Source organism: Tamandua tetradactyla, chromosome 3 (genome assembly GCF_023851605.1).
Source record: "Tamandua tetradactyla isolate mTamTet1 chromosome 3, mTamTet1.pri, whole genome shotgun sequence".
Classification (NCBI taxonomy): Eukaryota; Metazoa; Chordata; class Mammalia; order Pilosa; family Myrmecophagidae; genus Tamandua; species Tamandua tetradactyla.
In genome coordinates this window covers 209195871-209219603 of record NC_135329.1, presented here as the reverse complement: position 1 = coordinate 209219603, position 23733 = coordinate 209195871, and the positions used below count along the sequence as shown (strand labels likewise).

Genomic DNA, 23733 nt, shown 5'->3' with positions numbered 1-23733 from the left:
CCTTAACTCAGCTCTTATTTGGGAGACTATTTAAAAATATCCAGGCATTGGGTGGCCATGGCTAGTTTTGTTATTTTATTTCTATTTCCATCATATTGTGTTCTGCTTTGGTTACATTAATATCGAACTGCTTAGTAAACTGCTGTGTTCTTATTTTTTGACAATCACTGGTCCCCAGTATCATCACATAGTTGTGCATGCATCCCCATGGTCAATTTTAGAACATTTTCATTATTCCAGAACAGAAATAAGAGTAAAAAATGAAAACCAAACTCTCCCATATCCCTTATCCCCTCCCTACTGTTGATTCTTCATATTGGTGTAGCACATTTGTTACTGTTGATGAGAGAATATTAAAATATTACTGTTAACTATAGTCCATAGTTTGCAATAGCTATGTCTTCTCCCTGTATATCCTTCTATTACCTTTTTACATTTATAGTAGTTCATGCAAGAATGTATTTACATGCATGACTTTAAACAATCATTTTCAATCAAATTTACCTACAATATGTCACTATTACTTATAATCCTAATAATGAACTACCATCACCTCTATCCGTTCCCAAACATTTGTGTTTAACCTTCTTAAGAATCCTGTACATATTAGGTAACTGCTCCCCCTTCTCTAGCTCCTGTCTATCTCTAATTACGCTATATTCTACATTTTATGACTTTGAGTTTACACGTTTTAGTTAGTTCATATTAGTGAAATCATATAATATCTGTCCTTTTGTGTCTGGCTTATTTCACTCAGCATTATGTCCTCAAGATTCATACATCTTGTCTTATGTTTCTGGGCCTCATTCATCTTACTGCTGCATAATATTTTATCATATGAACATGCATTTTTTTTTATTCACTCTTCTGTTGATGGACTTAAATTGTTTCCACCTTTTGGCAATTGTGAATAATGCCACTGTGGACATCAGTGTGCAAATGTCTGTTCATGTCACTGCTTTCATATTGTCTAGGTATATACTGAGTAGTGGAATCCTTCAATCTTTAGTTTTCTGGAAAACTGCCACACTGTCTTCCACAGTGATGTATCATTTTACATTCCCACCAGCAGTGAATAAGTGGTCCTATTTCTCCACATATACGTCAACATTCGTAGTTTCCTGTCTGTTTAATGGAGGCCATTCTTATAGGTGTGATGTGAGATCTCATTGTATAGGGTGTGAGGTAGGGGTCCTCTTTCATTCCTTTAGGTATGGCTGTCCAGTTCTCCCAGCCCCATTTATTGAAAAAGACTATTGAAAAGAACTGTCCCAGTTCAGTGGATTTTGGGGCCTTGTTAAAAACCAATTGACCATATATCTGAGAATCTTTTTCTGAATTCTCGATTCAATTTCATTGGTTGATATGTCTATCTTTGTGCCAATATCATGATGTTTTGACCATTATGGCCTTGTAATAAGCTTTAATGTCAGGAAGTGTAAGTCATCCCATTTTGACTTTTTTAGGATGCTTTTGTCTGTTCAAGGCACTTTCCCTTCCAAATAAATTTGGTAAATGATTTTTCCAAGTCTGAAAGTAGGTTGTTGGAATTTTGATGGGTATTGCATTGAATTTTGGGGTAGAATTGACAACTTAACAACATTTAGTTTTTCCTATCCATGAATATGTAATATCTTTCAACCTATTTAGGTGGGCATCCTGGTCTTGTTCCTGATCTTAGGGGAAGGCTTTCAGTCTTTCACTGTTGATTACAATGCTGCCTGTGGGTTTTTCATATATACCTTTTATCATATTCAGGAAGTTTCCTTTGATTCCTATCTTTTAGAGTGTTTTTATCAAGAAAGGATGCTGAATTGTGTTGAATGCCTTTTCTGTGTCAATCGAGATGATCACGTGATTTTTTCTTTTCAATTTGTTAATTTGTTGTATTACATTGGTTGATTTTCTTGTATTGAGCCACCCCTGCTGCCTAGAATAAACCCCACGTGGTCAGAGTGTATAATTCTTTTAATGTGCCATTGGCTTCAATTTGCAAGTATTTTGTTGAGAATTTTTGCATCTATATTCATTAGAGAGATTGGTCTGTAGTTTTTCCTTTCTTACCAGGTTTCAGTATTAGAATGAGGTTCGCTTTGTAGAATTAGTTTAGGTAGTGTTCCTTTTCTTCAATTTTTGGAAGTTTGGGCAGGAATAGTGTTTGTTCTTCTTGGAATGTTTGGTAAAATTCCTCTGTGAAGCCATCTGGCCCTGGGATTTTCAGGTTCTGATTTTTAAGATCACCAACACTCTAAAATTTCTGGAAAATTTTCTTAGATCCTTTTTGAAGTAGCATGTGATAGGGACATATTTTAGAATTTCTCAAATCTCTAAAGAGTCCCTGTGTTCTTGAATGACTTCTAGATTGGGTTAATCACAGGTCAGTGGTCTTTTTCTTGGAGATATTGTTACCGAATTTTAATTGCATTGTCAAGGAGCGTGGATAATATTAAATATTGTCATTTTTAATGCCATGGGAATTTCTACTTGCTGAATTTGTCTTTCCTTGTGGTTTGAAAACATTGTAAGAGGTTTAGGTGTTGCTATTTTATTGTTATATTAATTAGATCTTTATAAGGTTCCTCAATATTTAGTTTTAGTTCCTTTATAAACCTAGAGCATTATTCTTCTTTTATACATGTATTTGTCAAATATGCACCATGATTTTTCCAGCTTCTTTGAGAGCCCATTTCACGAGCTCTGAGTTGAATCTCTGCACATTCTCTCCAAATACTATCAAATTTTTTGTCACACATTCTGCTTATGCATGTGCTTATTTAGGCCTCCCTGCGTTCTATATATACTTCTCTAAGAGTCTGCTCTGGCTTGTGATTTGATTTTCAAATTTGATTTGAAAACTACAGCTTTATTTTTACAGCCGCCAATGAGGCAGTTGTAATTATGGGGAAGTATTTTCGTTTGTTTGTTAGTTCAAATCTGTACTCTACTCTCACTTAATAGATAAAATACCCTTTCCTACTCCTCAGTGTTTTATTTTTAAATTCCTCTTGCCATCCTTCCCATTTCTGCATTTCAGGAGTTGTCAGATATTTCCAAACTCTTGTACTTTTATTCTCTTTCCCTGGAAAAGTGTCCCCTGACTCTAGATAGCCTAGTCTGGGGTTCCTAAACTTCCTTGAGCTTAATTTACTGACCTTTGGCGCTGCTGAAAATTCTTTATTTCAGAACAATGTTTTGATAATGGAGTGACATTTTTGCAGAGGAGGCTCTCTGCAGTCTTTCTCACCTCTCAGTTCTTTTGGCATCATTCTCAGCCTCCTTTTCTACCCCTCGGAGTCCAGCCTGGCCCCTCTTCTCCTCCACCTGCATTCTTACCTAGGCCGACTGCACCCTATTGTCCAGCTTTAAGTGTAGTGAATATGTTAACAATTCCCAAATGATATCCCCAGCTCCAGGGCTCCCTGCCTCTTAAAACCAACTGCACAGCCGGTGACTCTGCTCAGATCCCTATAGCACCTCATGCCAAAGGTCGCCAAGAGAATTCTCCCCCCGCTAGCCCCTCCTACTGCCACTCTCTCCTCCTTTACTTTCTCCATCTCAGCAATTGGCGTCACCACCCACGAAGTTGCTACATGGAAAATCTAGTGGTCACCCTCGGTTTGTCTTCTCCTCACCCCACGTCCAATCACACAGCAAGCCGGAAGGCTCTACCTTCTATACATACCCCAGTCATATCAGTTCTGCCTGATATGCAGCCCTTACCCTAGTCCAAGCTACTGGGTCATTTTATCAGTATCTGTTGCACACATACTGCGTGCGGGCCCTGTCTGGGCCCTGGGGCTCAGCAGGGAGCCAAGCAGGCACAGGCCCCGGCCGTGCTAGCTTCCCTTCTAACGGGCCACCACGTGGCTCACTTGGATACCACAGCAGCTCCTGCCTGGGCTCCTGCTTGGGTCTGTCTCCTGAGATCCCCATCACCCTGTTAAAACTCATTAGGGCCTCATAAGACCTTATATGACTCCAACCTCAGGTTGCCAGATAAAACACAGCGCACCCATTAAATCTGAATGCTAAGTAAGCAATGCCTAATTTACTCATATAAGTATATCCAAAGTATTACATGGGACATACTTATTTTTTTTTAAATGTGTTGCTTATCTCCAATGCAAACCCAACTGGGAGTCATATGGTTTTTTTTTTTTTTTTTTTTTTTTTTTTTTAGAGGGAGGAAAGGAAGGAAAGACAGAGAAGGAAGGAAGGATGGAAGGAAGGAAGGGAGGAAGAAAGGGAAACATTTTTAAACATTTTCTTGTTTTATTATATTTTGTTTGTTTGTTTGTTTTTTACATGGGCTGGGGCCGGGAATCGAACCGGGGTCCTCCGGCACGGCAGGCAAGCACTCTTGCCCGCTGAGCCACCGCGGCCCGCCAAGTCATATGGTTTTATTTGTTAAATCTGGCCACGTTACATTGCCGGTCTCTGACCTCCACTCCTTAAACTTTCCTTTGCTCAGTATGCACCAGCCACATAGACTTTCTGTTCCTTGAGCAAGCCGGGCCTCAGTTTTTGCCTGGAGACCTTTGTGCTGACACTGCTCTACCAAATCACCGGATGGCCAGCTCCCTCTTGTCACTGAGGTCCCAGCTCCACCCCTTCCTTGGAGAGGCCTACCTGACCCCAAAGAAAATTGGCACCACCCACCCACCCACCTGTCCTCTCCTTCACATTGTCCTGTTTCATTTTCTCACAGTCCTTCCCAAAAGTATCTTGTTTATTTACGTGCTCCATCTACTGCTTGCTTCTCACTAAGACACTGGCTCCAACGAGGTCTAAAAGAGCAGGGACTTTGGGCATTGTATTCATCTCTGTAGCCCTGGTACCCAGAAAAGTGCTTCAATCAATACTTGTTGAATGAATGAATTGAAGTCCTACTCCGACCAGAGCAGTTTGAAAGCCAGTGGGTGTACAAATTGTTTCACTGAACAGCATCCTCGGGGGTGGCAGAGAGGATGGGAAACATAATTTGGTTCCTATCCAAGATTTTCTAAAATGCTAAGCCCCAGTTAACAAAGCACCCAAACCTGGCTAGCACTTTACCTAGGAAGAGGAAGATAAACAAGTGTATTTAGAACTTTAGGGTCTCTAATTCTAAGCAGAAGCTAACTGATCAGTAAAGAAAGATGTGGAACAGCTAGAAGCTGCAGGAACTTTCTTAGCTGGGCATAAGGCAGCAGGGAAGTAGATGAGCTAGGAAAGCTCCTGTCTCTGTGTGGGTAGATGACTAGATCCCTGGAAAGGTCAGGTAGCAAAGCCATTTTGGGAAAAGCTGCCAGGCAACACGTTGTCAACTGCAGCAGGAATAAAAGACTGTTACCAATGATCTTGGAATTCTGTTTCTTAAAACAAAAGTGTCATGTCTGTATGTTTCCCCCCTAGTAATAAGTGATTGATGACAATAACAAATGGGAAAAAAAAACACCCTTCATGGAAATCTCCAAAAACGATGTCTTCCTATCCAATTGGCTGAAACTGCATTAGCTGAATGTCAATTCACTGAAATTAAATCTGACTGGCTGGTTTTATGGATGATCAATTTGTTAGAGAAGCAATTTGCTAAATTTACCAAATGTACTGATTGTGGTTTTATAAGCCTTTAAAAGGAAAGTTCAATTTGATTACTGATGCTGAAGGATTCTTTGCTGCATATTAACTAAACCAAAATTGATATGGCACCAGAGAAGTTGACAAGAGAATCTTGAAACTGTTATATGAGTAATGAGGAAAAAAAACAGCACAGAGTGAAAAAAAACATCACCCCAATGCAATGCTATTTTTTTCAACCAAAATGTTAACCTTTCATATGTCATGGAATTTCTTTCACCTGCTTTTGAATGTTATTTTGTTTTTTCAAGCTTTAAGCATTTTAAGTATTCTTTTTGCTAATTCTTTAGATGGTTTGTTAGCCTTAATTTTGTATACCTAACAATCAAAATGTAATTACAGGAAGTTCATTTTAATGTTAATTAAACTTTAAAAGTCCAAATCAATAGAATCTAAAAGAAATGAGAATTTTTGCCAGTTAGTCATTTGATGATGTCAATATTGGAAAATTGAAATTGTGGTGAATTGGCCTCCTTTAAAAAATTGCTATGGCTGGTAGTCTTGGGCCATCCCATCCCAAATGAAGATAGACTGACTTTAGTTGATATCTTCTTGGTGCCTATAATGGTTTGAAGCTATTATGTACCCCCAAAAAAGCCATGCTCTTTAATCCTCATTCAATATTGCTGCATGGGATCTTATTTATTATTTCCGTGGAGATATGACCCACCCAGTTGCGGGTGGTCACTTTTGATTAGATGGTTTCCATGGAGATGTATCTCTACCCATTCAAGGTGGGGTTGCTTACTGGAGTCCTTTAAGAGGGAACCATTTTGGAAAGAGCTGACAGAGTCCACACAGCCAGAGACCTTTGGAAATGCAGAAGGAAAATGCCCCCAGGGGAGCTTCATGAAACAAGAAGGAGGGAGAGAAAGCTGGCAGACACGGCCATGTGCCTTCCCAGCTGACAGAGGTGTTCTGGACCCACTGGCCTTTCTCAAATCAAGATATCTTTTACTGGATGCCTTAGTTTGGACATTTTCACAGCCTTAGAACTGTAAACTTGCAACTTAATAAATTCCCCTTTCTAAAAACCATCCCATGTCTAGTACATTGCATTCCAGCAGTTTGCAAACTAAAACAGTGCCCTTGTGAGCTTGTGGATCCCTCAAACACCCAGCAGGCTGGTGGCAACAGCAAGAAGGCAGCACAAGTCTTACATGCCGCATCTGGAGCAGGTGTAAACATGTTGCCAGTTTCCTCCTTCCTCAGAGCAACTGATCTAAAATTAATTTTAGTTTGACCTTAGTTTTGTTAAAAACTACCATTGAAATACCAAATCCCCCAAATAGCCACAAGGATTTCTGAGCTCAGCCAACTGCTCCATTGATCTGAGAGCAGAGGCATTTGGACGGTGAGGTGGAGCTCCAGGTCACAGCAAGAAGCTGATGCTCTGCAAGACAGACATGTCCCCCTTTTCCCCTCCACCTGCTCCTGCCCCCCTGCCCTCCATTACCCATAGAGCTCCTTGCAAAGGAGCATGGTCAGTTTCTTCAGGTGTGGGAGACAGCTAGAGCCGGTTCTCACAAATTCCGAGTCCAGGGAGAGCTGAGTGCTTAAATAATCTTGGATGGCTTTAAGATGCTCTTCTGGCAGCCTAAAAAAATTAAACAAAAAATTAGAACAAAAACACCAGTAGCCACTGCCACCACCACAACAAATCCCTCATTTCAGAATCTTCAATGAGACAGGGAGGTTCCACCTTTTGGAGGGAAGATGGCACACATATAGGGGTCCACGTGTCAGAAAGGAATTAAGGAACTCAGCAAGGGTGAGTGCCCTTGACTGACCAAATGAAGCCAATCCTGCCTCCCTGGCTCCTTCGGATGCTCCTAAAAGAAAGTGAGACTGGTGGGGTGGGGTGGGGGTGGGGGGCTGGGGAATGTTTATCCTTTAAAAAGAGACACACCAGCCTCTCTCTCTCTAAGCCAACTCAGCAAGTGAACTCACTGCCCTGCCTCCTACGTGGGACATGACTCCCAGAGGTGTCAATCTCCCTGGCATTGTGAGACAGAACTCCAGGATGAGCTGCGACCCAACATCATGGGAATGAGAAAGACTTCTTGGCCAAAAAGAGGAAGAGATAAATGAAAAAAAAAAAGGCTCTGTGGCTGAAAGAGTTCAAACAGAGTCAAGATTATCCTGGAGGTCATTTTTATGCATTACATAGATATCCCTTTTTAGTTTATGGTGCATTGGAATGGCTGGAGAGAAGTTTCTGAAACTGCTGCTCTGTGTTCCAGCAGCCTTGATTCTTAAGGATGATTGTATAACTACATAGATTTTACAATGTGATCGTGTCATTATGAAAACCTTGCGGCTGATGCTCCCTTTATCCAGGGTATGGACAGATGAGTGAAAAAATAAGGACAATAAATAATGGAGGGGTGTGGATAAGGGGTAAAAAAAATGGGTAGATTGACATACTAGTGGTCAATGAGAGGGAGGTTTAAGGGGTATGGGATGTATGAGTTTTTTCTTTTGCTTTTTATTTCCTTTTCTGGAGTGATGCAAATGTTCTAAAAATGATCATGGTGATGAATACACAACCATGTGATGATATTGTGAGCCACTGACTGTATACTATGCATGGACAGTATGTGTGTGAAGTTATCTCAATAAAAACATTAAAAAAAAAAAGGGACACACCAGCTTAAGAAAATGATATAAATGAATTGTTTCCTACTTCATCCACTCATACCAACAGAATCTGAGTGCCGAACAGAGATGGCAAATGGCTTTAGCTCGCATGCTAGGTCCCGATCCCAGGCCCAGGAGGGGGTCTGTGCTCGTACTGATGAGTCCTGTGAATTTGGGAGCCAGTGGCAGCAGCCCAGGTGCTCCATCTTTGCCAGCCCTGACACGGGCCAAGCCCCACGATTTCTGGGCGAAGTGAATGGAGTCCACATGTCTGTACATCACGGCCAGCGAGGCCCCCCTACTACTCCCCACCTTGGACCCTTGGTCCAACCCTACCTCTGTGGCCCAGCACCTTTTGTCCTGCATCACTTTCTTTTTTTTTTTTTTTTCATATGGGCAGCCACCAGGAATCAAACCCGGGTCTCTGGCACAGCAGGCGAGAACTCTGCCACTGAGCCACCATGGCCGGCCTTCCTGGATCACTTTCCAGCCTCTGTTCCCATCTTTACTGAGCATAATTACCAGCCAGACGCTATGCGAAGAACCTTATGTGCACTTTCTCATGTGAGCCTCAAAGGGAGTCCACGAGGAAGATACGGTCACTGTTCCCATTTTTCAAATGAGGAGCCTGACGCTCAAGACTGGTCATTACCTGTGTGAAAAATGACTACAAGCTTTAAATACCCTTATCAAAACTAGAGGCCTCAAACTAAAAAGGTATCAGTGGCTGGGAAAGTTCAAATAGAGTCGAGAGGCTACTCTGGAGGTCACTCTTACACAAGCTGCAGTTAGACATTGCTACCTGTCATAACTTGCCAATCCCCAACCAAAACCACTCCAGCCAATCCTAAAGAACACCTATGGCGATATATAAGAGTCTACAAAGATTCCATGCACTAGGGTAACTTTCCAGAAATCTACAAACCCCAGATGGGTCCTTGGTTTAGATAAGTCCTGAAACCGAGAGGGCCCAGCCTCTCCAGAACATCAGCTAGTTCCATCTCCCTACCCCATATTATCGACAGCCCCTTCCAACATGAAAAAGTTAGAATGGCCATAGCCCAAATAGCCCTAAAGAGTGGGATAGAAAGATCAAAGGTGATGGTGGAATTATACAGAGAAGGTAGGGCTTAACAAATGAACACAATTGCTGAATCATTAAACTGATATTTCTTTTAGTCTCCAGTATCTTAGAGCAGCTAGAAATAAAAACCTAAAATTGTGGCATTGTAACCCATACCAAGCTCTGAAGTCTGTTCTACAACTAATTGTTGTGCTGTGCTTTGAAATTTATTGCCTTTTTTTATATATATATGTTATTTATTTATTTTTTTGCATGGGCAGGCACCAGGAAACGAACCAAGGTCTCTGGCACGGCAGGCAAGAACTCTGCCTGATGAGCCACTGTGGCCCTGTATACATGTTATTTTCCACAAAAAAAGGGGGAAAAAAAGTTGATTGTGATGATAAAAAATATATTCCTTATAGCTTCCTATATTCTGGAGCAGCTAGATGGAAAAATCTGAGATGATGGCATTGTAGCCCGTGACAAACTCTTGGATCTGTCTTGCAACTACTTTGAAAACTATTGCTTTTTTCTTTCCTTACTTTGTATATATGTTACATAACACAATAAAAAAAGTTTAAAAAAATAGAAAAACAAAACTAGGAGGCCCCAAGTGCTTGTCCCTCCATGGGAAACTTGGAAAGATGCAGAAATGTCGCTTTTAAAATTGGAAAGCCCTGGATTTGCCCTTGAGATTTGTTTAGACTGAGAAGAGACATTGCCAATTATTTCCATACCGATTATCATAACATTTAAATTTAATCTGTTCTTATTCCCAGTCTTAACATCATAAAAATCCAGTTTTTGCCTGTGGCTGTTTACTAAAACAGGACAAAAATCTGTCCTATAATATTAAAAAACATATTTTCATACTTCTAATGACTTCTGGCTTACCACGTTGCGACCATGAGTCCTTGCAATAGGAAACTATTTGTTAAAGTCCTTGTCGTAGGAAATTATCCACTTAAAGATATAAATGATGTTTGTCATAGAAGACTGATTTTCTGGTTAACTGTGGCCTAACTGCTTAGATCTAATTAACGTGCATAAAAGACCGTGAAGATTTTCTCACAATTAGGAAGAATCTAAAGGCATCCTCCACAGGAAATACAATTTTACAAGCAAAACAGATTAACTCAAATGCCCAGGGCAGACCTTAGTTTCTCGTGACCCATAAGAGAATCTAGGGCAGGCACCACGTGGCCTCTTTCCTGGCCCCCTCTGCCATGCTCCATTTACCATCCCCAGGCAGAACTTTTTAGGAAGGTTCCCCGGCCAGGTGTTAGCCCAGAAGCAAAAGGGTCTTGTGTGGACACCATGCCCCTCTGCTAACCCCCTGCCTGCCCCCCACCCTATGGCTTCAAACCTTGTTCTGCGCCATCAAGACCCTGGGTGGCGCACCTGAACTTGAAGAGTTGAAGGGTTGGTTAGGAGACAGGGTCAAAGGAAGACTGTGACTCATCAGACGTGGATAGGTTGAGAGGAAATGGGCAGGCGGTGACCCTCGGGAGCATCCTGGGTTGTTCCCCAAAGAACTCAATGTGTTTAGCATGGAAACTAGGGTCAGGAAGGCAACCCAAGGAAACCAAACGGGGGGACGTTTTAATAAGCCTTTGTTAATTCAGACACCTCTATTGGACTAGTCATAGAGGATCGATGGATTCAAAACACGGGATATTTAACTGGTTAGCACAATTCTATCATGTTATATATTATATCTATCATGGGACAACTATTCAAGGAACGTACGGAGAATAGAACCTGGCAGGTGGAGAAGACCTGACGGATATGTCAAGGTGGAACACAAAATCACCTGGTCCCTTAGCAACCAGGCTGGTTCAGTCATGCCTCCAGGAATTTGCTTTTGTATCTTGCCAAATCAAAGGATAAGAGAGTAGACCTGAGATGCTGAAACCCATCTTTCAAGCTAAAGACGTCACTTTAGTCCTGACGTTAAGACTTTTCCTTAGGGGGTGGAGAGCTGGGGTGAGCCTTTTTCACAAAGAAACTAGAAAAGGAAGTTTAAAAGTTACTAACCCGGGGGGTTACTGTGTACTAAGTTACTACGTCATTCCACACGTATTTGGTGACAACTCCCTCAGGATCTACTCTACCTCCCTCTCTAGCCTGCACACCTGTGAAAGGGTCAAGCCACGTCACCCAGCCGGGAGTGGGGGTGCTGGAGGAAGCTGTGGCCACGCCAAGGGATAGCAGCAGAGCAGGCAGGCCGCAAATGAGACCAGGTCTGGAGACCATGGGACCAAAGGGAATAAAACGAAGTTTAAAATGATTGCATCTCGCACCTTCCACTGCAAAGAGCCATGCTGCGTCTCCATCCCAGATGTGGAAATGTCGCTGGGGCCCCTTTACCGAGTGACAGGAAGGCGGCTGGTCTGGGCGGAACACATGGGGAGGGACTGTGCAGCAGGTTCAGGCAGCCGCTGGGCCACTGGGCTCAGTAGACCCGATGGCACTGGAGGGCTTTTGGGGGGAGGAAAAGACGCCACGTGGCGCCTCCTGGGCCACAACCCAGGAGGAGAAGCACAACCCAGGCCCCTAGAGCCCTGGGGCGGGCCCGGCTGTCTGCAGCAGGGAACTCCAGCTTGTGGCTTGCGCCCCCGGGCCTGGTGGAGATGGAACCTCTGAACCCTGAGCAAGGCCACCCACCGCCATGCAGCCCAAGGCGACCATGTGAGTTGGGCCTTGGGGTGATCAAACCCTCCCCGGAGTTCCCAATTTAAGTGCACCTCTGTTTTCTGCATCGCCCATGGGGGCTGGTCGCGGCAGGAGAGTGAGGTGGGCCCGCAGCGGGCAGAGAAGCCCTGGCCGGGTGCATGGGAATGCTGGGGTCTGGGTGGGGGAATGTGGGGGTCCGTGGGGCTCCCTGACCGCCGGAGTGACCAGCTCCTTGCACCCAGGATGCCGAGATTCCCACGCGTGCCCTCCCCACCCCCACCCCGGCGACGATTCAGGACTTCACACCTGGACCCGAGGACCGTCCAGTCAACAGCTCAGCAAGCAGTGCAGCGCCACCCGAGGCCGGTTTTCACCTGGGGCCAGACTGGGCTCCCTTGGGTGCCCCCCTGCCCCCTCCGGGCCCTCCCGGGGACCAGTCCCACTGCGCTTCCTGGGCCTGGAGCCTGCGGGCTAGCCTTCGTTCGGCCCAGGCCTCGTCCGTAAACGGGATGACAACCCCGACGTGGTGAGACCGCGGTGCCGGCTCCATCACATAAGAAGTGCCCGCAGCCCTGGTGCGGCCCTGGGCACGGGGCGTGGCTGGCCTTGGCGGCGGAAGAACGGGCTTCCTGAGTGTAAAAGCTCTTTTGCAGTCACAAAGGGATTTAAAACTTACACATGTAAAATCACCGCAAAGCTTAGAAAGGAAGCCTCGAGCTAGATATCCGCTTTTATCTATCTATCTATCTATCTATCTATCTATCTATCTATCAATCTATCTATCTATCTAAAGGTGATGGATGGAGAGCAAGCACAAAACCTGACAAAAAACATTCTGCCCCTGATAGGAAAATGGACAAAGGACATGGTCAGTTTGCAGAGGAGATAAGATTGTCCTGTGGCCCCAAAGCACGAAAAAGCTCTCAGCCTTGCCAAGGGTGGGGGGGGGGATGGGGGGCAGTGGGCGGGGCACAGGCGGGAGGAAGGCCCCGCCCCACCCATGCAGGAGGGCTGCCCCCACACCCCCCCACCCCGCCGGCTCTCCTGGGCACCCCCCCCCCCGCACCCGGGAGTCCTCCGGCCACTGGGGACTCACCCGCTGCTGTCCATGCTCTGTAGCCTCTGGAGCAGGGTCTCCGAGAGGGCGGGCCTGGCCACCTCAGCCCCCCGGGCGTTCTCACTGCAGGGTGCGGGCTCCTTGGCCTCGGAGGCTCCGGAAGGCAGAGGGATGTTTCTCGGCGGCAGCTCAGGCGGAGACAGGACACATTCTACCCAAGAGAGCACCCGAGTGTCATTTCGGCTAAGCACCGGCTTATTCAGCATCATCCAGCTATTGGGTGTGGGTGGGGAGCCAGGCCGGGAGGGCGTCTCCCCGCCCCCACCCCTACCCTGCCTTCCTCGCTTGCATCCCTGAGTGGTCTGGGAGCCTCCTGAGGGCAGGGACCCGCCTTAGCCATCTCTGGACCCCAGAGCCTTGCGTGCTGTCTGTTTGTGGTCTCATTATGGCAAACACCTGTTAGACATTGGTCTCGCTGCTGGGGTCAGATGGCCCCCCTGGGCATCTGGGGAAGGAACCTCAGGCCTGCTGGCCTCGGACAGGAGAGCCAGAAGCCTCAGGTAGGTATCTGAGCAGGCGGCCTAGGTGGACCCCATCTCAGGACGGGGCTACCAGAACAGGGCCCCTCTGAGGGTGAGGGCTGGGATCAAGGGCAAGTGGGCAACTTTGGGGGGGCTGAGGCAGGTACCCCACGCACACCAAGCCCTGGACCTGGCAGAGGCCCAAATACCAGGGTGGGGCCTTGGTTCCCCTTGCTCCCATCTGACCTCCCCCTCTCTGTGCTTTCTCTCCAGACTTGGCCCTTTCTTCTCTCTTCCCCAAGGCCCTCAGAGATAGAGAAAAGAAAGCAGGGCTCCCCTTCCTTGGAGACCTGAAATATGAAACACATGGCCCAACTTCAGCCCACCCCTCCGGGGGATCCCTTCCTGCACCACCAAGGGGTGAAGGCCACCCAGCAACCAGAACTCCTCGGGTCTAGGATGACCAGCCTTCCCCCACCTGATGCCCAGCGGGGACGCCCCCACTCCTGCCTGCCCGGGAATGTGTGCTGGAGGCGGAACCCATCATGTCCTCTCTCCTGGGGTCTGAATCCCCTCTGACTCCCAGAAGGACTGGTGGCATCTAGAGAAGACTCAAGACCCTCTAAGCAGAGGCTGAGTGTCGCATTCTCTCGATGGAGCAGACAGCTGGGGCTTGTTTTGGGCAGGGAAGACAGCAGTCATCAAGCCGGGCTTCTCTTCCCAGCCCGTGCAGAAAGTGCCAGGGGGTCTTTCGCCAGACAGCAACCCCAGAGGACCAGGAGGAGCTGGGTGGGGAGGAGCGCTGGAGGGGGGCGCAGGGGGCAAACTGCAGAGCTGCTTTTCAGCCCTCTGGCCACCTCGGATGCTCACATGGGGACGTGCCAGCCGGGGCTGTCGCCCAGCCGGGCCGCTCGCTCAGAGGAGAGAAGCAGGTGGCAGGGGTGCAGCCAGCTTGCAGCATGCACCTTCCTGGAGCGTGGCCGTTTTGGGGATGCTCTTTGCCTGGCTCTCCTTCACGGAGCCTGCGAGGTCAGTCCTCAGGCTCTGCCCTCTGATGAGGAAGCCATGGGCTGTGCAAGCTAAGAGGGGTCTCCAGGACAGTGGAAGGAGGAAGGGGTGCCCACGGGATTCAGGGGTGCCCAGCCCGAGGCAGGCAGCATCTCACCCAGGTAGCCGGGAGCCAGGCCAGGGACTTGGGGGCAAGACCCTGCGGGACCCAGGAAGCACCCAGGGCTGGGATTTGGGAAGAGCCCTGGCCAACTAAGGTGAGCCAAACTTAGGTTTCTAGGGCTTTCTTCTAGGAAATGAGTCTTCAAGAGGGAAAGACGGCCACCAACCAGGCCAGCTCGCTCTCTGCACACCTCTTTCCTTCCGATTGATTCTACCATACTTTTTAGGAACTGTACTTGGTTTCAATAGACTTTTTTAAGGGGCTGTGCTGTTTGTTTCCTTTTAATGACAACATAAAGCAATACTTGGCCATCCTTCCAGTTCCATTTAAGGATTGCCTCCTTCATTCTGCTCACAGTAAAATTCAGCCGATGATGATGATGAGGGTAGCTGCATTTACTGGGCACTTACTAGGTACCAGGCTCTGGGATTTACATTCATTGATCAATTTGATCCTTTTGACAACCTGAGAGGCACATACTATTCTTACCGTCTCCTTAAAAAGAAGACTGTGGTTCAGAGAGGTTAGGTAACTCACCCGAGGTCACACAGCTAATAAGCTAGGGAGCGGGAATTGCAACCCAGGTCTGTCTGACTCCAGAGTTTGTGTTTCTAACTTGCCCGCAGCAGCCACACTACACTCTCCTCTGAGAATCAGACACGCCTAAGCTGCATGCACTTGTCATGAGAGAAACACCCCGGGACTTCTCTGCCACGGTGGTTGCAGGGCAGGATCTCTGAGGCACGTCCTCAGGCTCCTGCCTTCCCTTCCTACCTGTCTCCTCCTCGGGCTCGTCGCCGGTGTCTTCCTCCTCCAGCGGCACCGGGTACTGCAGGTGGGTCACCAGGCCCATGTTCTCCTTCTTGTAGAACTCAATGAGCTGGTCCAGCTTGGTGAAGAATCTCATGGGGACGCCTTCAGAAGCCTGAGGATAGGATTCCCAAACAGAAGCACGGGTCACCCGGCTGGAGCGGCCCCCAACCACGAAGGCCGCGGAGACTGCTGCTCCAACAATGACCGGGCTTCTGGAAGCGGTCTTGGGCCCTGGCGCCTGGAGCCTGCCCGCCTGCCCGCTCACTTGTGGGAACAGCAGTTTCCCGAGAGCCAGTCTTCAAAAGGCACAAGTAAAGCAGCTTTAAAGATTTTTTTTCCAGGTGTTTTGTAAACTTTCATTTTATGAAAGTGTTTCGTTAATGCATTTTCAATATGGCAAATTCAGAAAAAAACAGATTTTCTTTTCAGAGAAATCACCTGCAATTCCACCACTCTATTTTCAGTAGTTAAGAATGTTTTTCTAGATGTTGTGTGTTTATGTTTGGGGGGAGTTATTTTTATTTACCCTACCCAAAAAGATCATTTATATAACCTGCCCCTCTCCTTTTTTTAAATTGTGGTAACATATCTACATCATGAAAGCTGCCATTTTAGTCATGTTTAAGTGTACAATTCAGTGGCATTAATTACTTCCACAGTTTTGTGCCACCATCACCAACAACTATTAACAAAATTTTTTCATCACCCAAAACAGAAACTCCATGAAGCAATAACTCCCCATTTCCCCTCCTCCAGTCCCTGGTAACCTCTAATCTACTTTGAATTTACCTATTCTAGACATTTCATGTAAGTGGAGTTATGCATTTGTCCGTTTGTGCCTGCCTTATTTTACTCAACACAGTATCTTCAGGGTCCATCCATGTGGTAACATTTATTGGAACTTAATTCCTATATAAGGCTATATAATAATATTCCATTGTTTGGATATCCACATTCTGTTAATCCAGCAATTCATCTGTGGTTTGGGTTGTTTGCACTTTGCGGTTATTACAACTAATGGCACCACGAACCTTGTTGTCTGTTTGAGACCCTGCTTTTAATTCTTTGGGGTATGTATGTACGTAGGAGTGCAATTGCTGGGTCATGTTTAACTTAGAGGAACCACATTTATATTTGAACACAGGAAGAATCTATTCCAGCAATTGTTTTTAGTTTTACTTTTTCCATTTGCTGAGTCTGCCCTTTCAAAACTCAGAAAATGGTTTAGATATTACAAAAGTCTTCCCTGGTTTGTATTTCTGTTCCCGATGACAGAAGGAGCCAGGGGATACATTTTCAGGGCCCTTCAAGTGCCTCGCTGGGGCCCTGCCCACTTCCAGAGACCCCGCCCACTCACAGAGGCCCCGCCCACCCACAGAGAACGCCCCCTCTCCTCACTGGGTCCCCCCCCCCCCCCCCCCCCCCCCCCCCCCGCCACCGTGGCACCGCCCCAGTCCCATTCCCACTCCAACAGGAGAAGAAACCAGGGAGCCCCAGGCTTGGGTTCTCATCAGAGCTGCACCCTCCAGCTCCTAACCCAACACGTGCAAATGTCCAGCTCTCTGTCCGGTCGCCCCTCCTGCCTCTCCTTGGTATTCTCTGTCTCAAGGATGCTGCCATCTCACCGGTGGCCCAGCCAGAACCCCCGGAGCATCTTAGGCTTCTCCTTCCCTCTGGCTCTTAGGGCAGGGTGGGCAGCAGGAGGCAGCTGGGAGGATTCCAAGCTGGGCTGCAGTCGGAGGATGAAGATGTAGCCAGGATCAGGGGTGGGCAGTGAGCCCAGGCTGCGCGAAACGGTCTGCAGCTGGTAGGGCGAGGGGTATCAAAGAGGCACCCCCTTGGGGTGGGACCCCTTGGTCTCAAGAAGCATAGCGCCCATGTTCTAACCGCTGTGCACCTGTGATTCATCCCAGGGAAAGTCATTGACTTTCATGTACGTAAAGATATTTGTTGAAAAGATATCATCTTTAGAGATCGAGATCAGGGGTCTATCTGCTCCCCCAGGGGTGCCAGCTGCCTTCTTTTGAAGGGAAGGGGTGCAACTGCATGAGGGCAAGGGGGCCAACAGGTAAACAGGGGGTGGGGAAAACTCCAGGTTGGTGAGCAGGTGGGATCTGGCCTGAGTCTTGACCCACCCACCTCCAAGTTACCTATTGCCATCAGCCTGGTTAGAATTGCCTTGGGAGCTGGGGTGGCACCTGGCCTGAAGATCATCAGAGCCACAGCTAAGTGAGATCAGGAGGGTGGACAAGGCAGGGTGACCCAGGGTAGGACAGACCCAGACATCCTCGACCAAGGCGGACTCAGACCTGCCCCTGGACCCTTGATCTGGGTGGTCAACTCCAAGCTCTAAGGAGGACAGCTGCACTGCACACCTACATAAATGCCAGAGCTATATAACCAAGTTATACTGAGTTTAACAAAGGGTTTTAAAATTCTGAATAAATTCCTTTGCTTTCACAAAGCCCCAAGTTAAGCAGTCTCAAGCATTGTTGAACCAGAAATGTCTGAGCAGTGGCAGTCAGGCCTTCTAAAAAGAACCGGGGCGATTCAGAATCTAAAGTGAGCAGAATTAACAAAAATAATTAGACTCTATGCAAGATCTAAGAACTTGATTCAGATTAAACACGCCACAATGACTGTCATCTCGTCAAAGAAGGTGCAGCTAATGGGTGACAAGCCATCAGGCATATGGGAAAAAGCATATGAAAATATCAAAGAACATCAGGGTTAAAAAACTTGCCGGTGAACCTGGAAAAGGGCTCTCAGCTGGGGGATGTCTGGGGAAAGCAGGTTTGAGAGAGCACGTGAGAAACGGGAATTTCAGAGGCATGGGTTGTAAGGCACCCTTTAATTTCATGGACCATAAAAAAACAAACCATGAACTATGAAACCCCATCAACTGTAGAAACATTCCATTTTAGAGATGCTCAAACATGGGGAAAAAAAGGCATTTTAGAATGAATGAAATATGGGACACACTAAGCATGCATCCAGGACAGGACCATCTAAAAGGGACCCTTTCGGGTGCAGAGAGGTGGAAGGGAAGGGGGGGGGGGAGGCGTGGGGGAGGGGAGGGACTGTGAACCTGCATCAGGTGCTGAATGCAGCAGAGACATGCATTTGCTGGGACGCGGCGTGTGCTTAAACAGTTCCCAGAAGCCAGGGGCCCAGGTATTGGCCAACCAAAGCCAGCTGGTGGCCCCGCCAATTCCTGGGAAGGGAGAGAATGAGGATTGGGTCCAAACCTGTCTGGAGGGACAATGGCCATGGAAAGTCGCTGCTCCGGGAGGCGACCTTCTCCACCTCCCACACAGCTCGCAGGAGGGGAAGCCCCAGGGGAAGCATCTGCCGTCCTGAGGAAGCAGGTGGCTATGGCACAGCCCACCTGAAGTGCAGATTCACCTTGCTCAGGTGAGTCAACAAGAAGCAGCCTGTCTCAGCAGGCAGCACACGGACACCAGGGAATGGGGACAGCAGGGGCGCTGGCTGGGTTAAGAATGAGGGGTTCCTTGGAGGAACTGTTGCAAGGAGTTGTCCTCGTCAATGTTTGCTCTTGGCACTAAGATTTGACGGGTTTAACAGAGGCTCCTTTGACAACTTATGTCCAGAGTACATTCTAGAAGAGGAACAGAGCCAGAGAGCCAAGGCGTGGAAAGAGGACCAAGAAACAAGTCAATACTTCAGGACTCAGCTGGCCCAGGCTGGAACACGGAGCCGACTGAGGCTGAGACGAGGTGCTGGGGGGCTCAATATTTCCGGTGCAGAGAGGAGCCAGCGCACCTTGGCTGGGGGGCTGAGTGGGGAAGGCAGTGTGCCCTGAAGGGTGGCCACACCTGGCGTGACCTAACAAAGCCACCAAAGCAAAGCTGAGCGTCCCCTGACCTCCAGGTGGGTGACGCACGGAGTGGGGGCTGGGGGGATGGGCCTGGGGCTTCCTCCCACGGCAGGTCCAGCCAACATCCATCCACCCAACCGCGGGCCCCCGAGTTGGGAGCTGGGGCTGTTTTGTTCCTGTTGTTGTCGCCGGCTCTCGTCCCAAGGCCTTGGCAGCAGGAAGTGCCCAGCATTTAGTGACTGGATGTGGACGGATTTGTTAAGCAGAGATCAGGGTGACTTCCAGGCGTCTGGAACCAGGAGCAGAGACGGTCAGGGAGAGGCTTACGCGGGCCTGGGCCTGGGCTGCAGAGAGATGGCCGGGTGGGGGGCTGAGGGCAGCAACCCCAGCCCGAGCACACCTGCCAGAGGTAGTGCCTCTCGGCGCGGTAAGAATGCACAATCTTGCGAAGCAGGTTGTCGCGTGTGCCATCAGGGTGCTGGCAGGCAATGGGTGTCACCTTCCACTGGGTCATTTGAGAAGAACGTTAGTGGACAGGGTGGAGGGATACTGTAAAGGGGCTCCCCGGGGCTAGCCAGGGGGTCCCGGGCCGGCGGGCCCTCCACCCTCACTCCCCCACCCTCCTGCGGCCTGGCCGTGCTCCCCTTTGGACAAAGCCCGGTGGACGCCAGCGGGAGGTACCCGGCCGAGAGTGGCAAGGGCAGCGGGCGGGCCTGGGAACAAGGGAGCACCCGGCCCTTCAGTCTCCGGTGGAAGGACGCCCAGGGATGCTGGGGCAGCGCATTCAGCCCGAGACACCAGGGGTCAGCTCAGGGGGCGCCGAGGCTGCGCGGCCCACCTGGGAACGGGGCTGCCCCGGCCCCTCAGCGGTCGAGGCCCACCTGACGCCATTCCTCATTCTGCAGCGACTGCCTTCCCGAAACGACAAGCCAAGTCGCTGTGAAATGGGGGAGGCGACCCCGAAGACCCAGCGAACCGAGAGTTCCTGGCGTGAGCCCCTCTCTGTCCCTGGCGGTCCCCGACTGGCAGGATTCCCATTTCACACCAGCTTCCTCATCCACCGGGAATGAGTCCCTCCTCTCTTTAGCAGATACCTTTAGCCAAAACAGACAACTCGGTTTTGAGAAAGCAAGATTTTCATCCCGTAAATCAGAGTGTTAAGTCCTGGCCCGCCAGGCTCAGATCAGACACCTGTTCCGGCCGTCGGATGGACAGAGTGGCCCTAACTTACCACAAGTCATGGCCGAAAGCATGCGGGCAAAAGCGTGGCAGGGGTGAGTTCCCACTGTGAGCCGAAATACCCAGCTCTCCTCCCGCCTCCCACAACAATTTCTAGGTCTGTGGAAACTTCCAGGTGATTCCAGCAAGATCATTTCCACGAAGCTTCTGCCCGCAGCTCCCGCCAGGCCTGGCCCAGAATCGGCAGCTCCTCCTGCCGCGTGTTGCAGCTTCTCTGCCAGCTCCCTCCACCTGATTGTAAGTCCTTGCGGGAAAGTGACCCTGTTTTACTGGACCTCCTGGTTCCCTATATTAGTTAGGGTTCTCTAGAGAAACAGAATCAACAGGGAACACTCGCAAAAACAAAATTTATAAAAGTGTCTCACGCGACCACGGGAACGCAGAGTCCAAAATCCGCAGGGCAGTCTGTGAAGCCGACGACTCCGATGGAGGGTCTGGACGAACTCCACAGGAGAGGCTCGCTGGTCAAAGCAGGAAGATCCTGTCTCTTCTGAATCCTCCTTAAAAGGCTTCCAGTGATTGAGCATCACTCATTGCAGAAGACACTCCCCTTGGCTGATTACAAATGGAATCAGCTGTGGATGCAGCTGATGTGATCATGATCTAATTCTATGAAATGTCCTCATCGCAACAGACAGGCCAGCACTTGCCCAACCAGACAAACAGGTACCACTACTTGGCCAAGTTGACCCATGAACCTGACCATGACATTCCCCAAGCACCTTTCTGGCTGGACACGTACACACTACATAAAATGGCCCTCACAATCAAAACGTCGTAGAGGAAAACACAGAAGATGGAGATTTCAAAGCTAGGCCTTGCATGGAGAAGCTCCTTCAACCACTTCTTTGCACCTGGACTCACCCAGGTAGTAATACCTTGGGGGAAGGGATGGGGAAGGGGACAGGGGCTGCTGCCCGCCCACGGCACCAAGACCATTAAAACAAAAGGTTTCTGCTAACCACACTGCCCAGGACTCAGGCAGAGCACTCAGAAAACACATGTTTCCAGAAACAGCTCTGGGTATGACTTTCAAACATCCCCTGGGGGGTGCAGGGGGGAAGGCAGGCGGGCCTAGAGCCCGGGACAGGCTCAAGTTTCCCAGGCGGTCATTTTAACCCCAGTACCATCTGCCACTTTTGAAATGGGGAACTGAAATAGGACGAGGCCATGTGGCAGGAAGCGCCCAGAGCAAGAGTGCAGGGGTGCCGGGAAGAGAGGTGCCCCCCATCTCCCGTGGGGCCACTGGCCTTCGGGTTTAATGAAATAGCATATACGATCACTGTGGAAATTTCACAAATGTTGGGAAAGCATTAAGAAACAGAAAAAAAAAGAAAGAAAGAAAATCATACGCCTTATTCCACTACACTGAAGCATTAATTCAAGCTCAGTGAGAAAGCCTCTAGGGGTCTCAGCAGGGACAATGCCGGTGGGCTGCTGAGAGAAGGGTGGAGGGTGAGGGGGGCGGCTGACGTCATTATTGTCTCTGTTTTCCTGATGAGGAAGCCCCAAGACCAGGCGGAGGTTGGGAAAGTTGTCTAACGTCGCTGGGTCCCGGGGACCGAGCTGGGTTCACCCCGGGAGACCCCCAGGCCTGGTCCCCGTGCCCTGGGGGCACAGCCCCCACGGACAAGCAGAGTAGAGCAGGGGCTGGGAAGCAGGGCTTTGGCTGTTCAGGACAGCTGCAGTGGGGGAGGGTCTTTTTATTTTCTATTTCTTTATTGAGAAATCTTCACACACCTACAGTCCAGCCATATTATACAATCAGTGGCTCATAATATCATCACGTAGTTGTGTACTCTTCACCATGATCATTTTTAGAACATTTGCATCACTCCAGAAAGAAATACAAAGAAAAAGAAGAAAAAAGAACTCATACATTCCATACTCCTCGCCCCTCCCTCTCATTGACCCACAGTATTTTAACTGACCCGATTTTTACCCTTTATCTCCGCCTATTATTTATTTATTTTTTTAATCCTTATTTACTTATTTTATTTTATTTTTTTACTCATCTGTCCATATCCTGGATAAAAGGAGCATCAGACACAAGGTTTTCACAGTCACACAGTCACAGTGTAAAACTTATATTGTTACATAGTCATTTTCAAGAATCAGGGGTGCTGGAACACAGCTCAACAGTTTCAGGTACTTCCTTCCAGCCACTCCAATACACCATAAACTAAAAAGGGATATCTATGTAATGCATAAGAATAACCTCTAGGATAACCTCTCAACTCTGAAATCTCTCAGCCATTGAAACTTTAGTTTGTGCCATTTTTCTTTTACCCCTTCTGTCAAGAAGATTTTCTCTATCCCTTGATGCTGGGTCCCAGCTCGTCCCAGGAGTTTTGACTCATGTTTCCAGGGAGATTCACACCCCTGAGAGTCATGCCCCACATAGGGGGAAGGGCAGTGAGGTCACCTAACAAGTTGGCTTTAGAAAGAGAAAAACCACATCTGAGCAAGAAAAGAGGTTCTCTGGGGGTGACTCTTAGGCCTAATTATAAGTAGGGTTAGCTTCTCCTTTGCAGTAATAAGCTTCATAGGGGCAAACCCTGAGATCGAGGGCTCAGCCTATTGAATTGGTTGTCCAGGGGGGAGGGTCTTGATGTCACCCTGTTCCCGGGTGGTCTCCAGAGAGGCCGCTTGGTCCCCATCCCCAAATCTTTGGATCATCACTTCCAGCCCACGGCTACTCCCCAGATGCTCGGGTCCAGCAGAGTTATGTCCATTCTCAGACCAGCTCAGCAGAGGTACCCATGGGTGCTGGCCGTTGTCTGCCTGTCACCATTGGTGGGATCCACCCCTTCCTGGACCCTGCCTTGGCCCTTCCTGGTTTCTGCTGAACCCTTCTGCCCTCAAAACCGTTTTCATTCTTTGACCACCTTCTCTTCCCTAGGCCTCCTCTGAGAGTTGCAGTCCCCAACTTTGGTGAGGCCAGAGGGCAAGGAAGGAGGACACAGGGAGAGACCAGTTCATGGGTCTCTTGGGCCTTCTGGGCTCTGGCGGAGAGTTTGGGTTTTATTCTAAAAGTGATTTAAAGTCACTAAAATACTTAAAAGCTGGCGGGTGTGTGTGCATGAATATGTG

At 48.3% G+C, this 23733-nt stretch overlaps 1 protein-coding gene across 1 annotated transcript in view; it reads right to left on the bottom strand.

Annotated features, from left to right (window-relative positions):
• Window positions 1-23733, bottom strand: part of INPP5D (inositol polyphosphate-5-phosphatase D) — a 125016-nt gene that overhangs the window by 61923 nt on the left and 39360 nt on the right. The window contains exons 3-5 of the mRNA XM_077155447.1: window positions 15525-15675; window positions 13098-13269; window positions 7076-7216 (exon numbers count right to left, since the gene is read on the bottom strand). Of these exons, the coding sequence (XP_077011562.1) occupies window positions 7076-7216; window positions 13098-13269; window positions 15525-15675 (464 nt within the window). The remainder of the gene's footprint in view (window positions 1-7075; window positions 7217-13097; window positions 13270-15524; window positions 15676-23733) is intronic.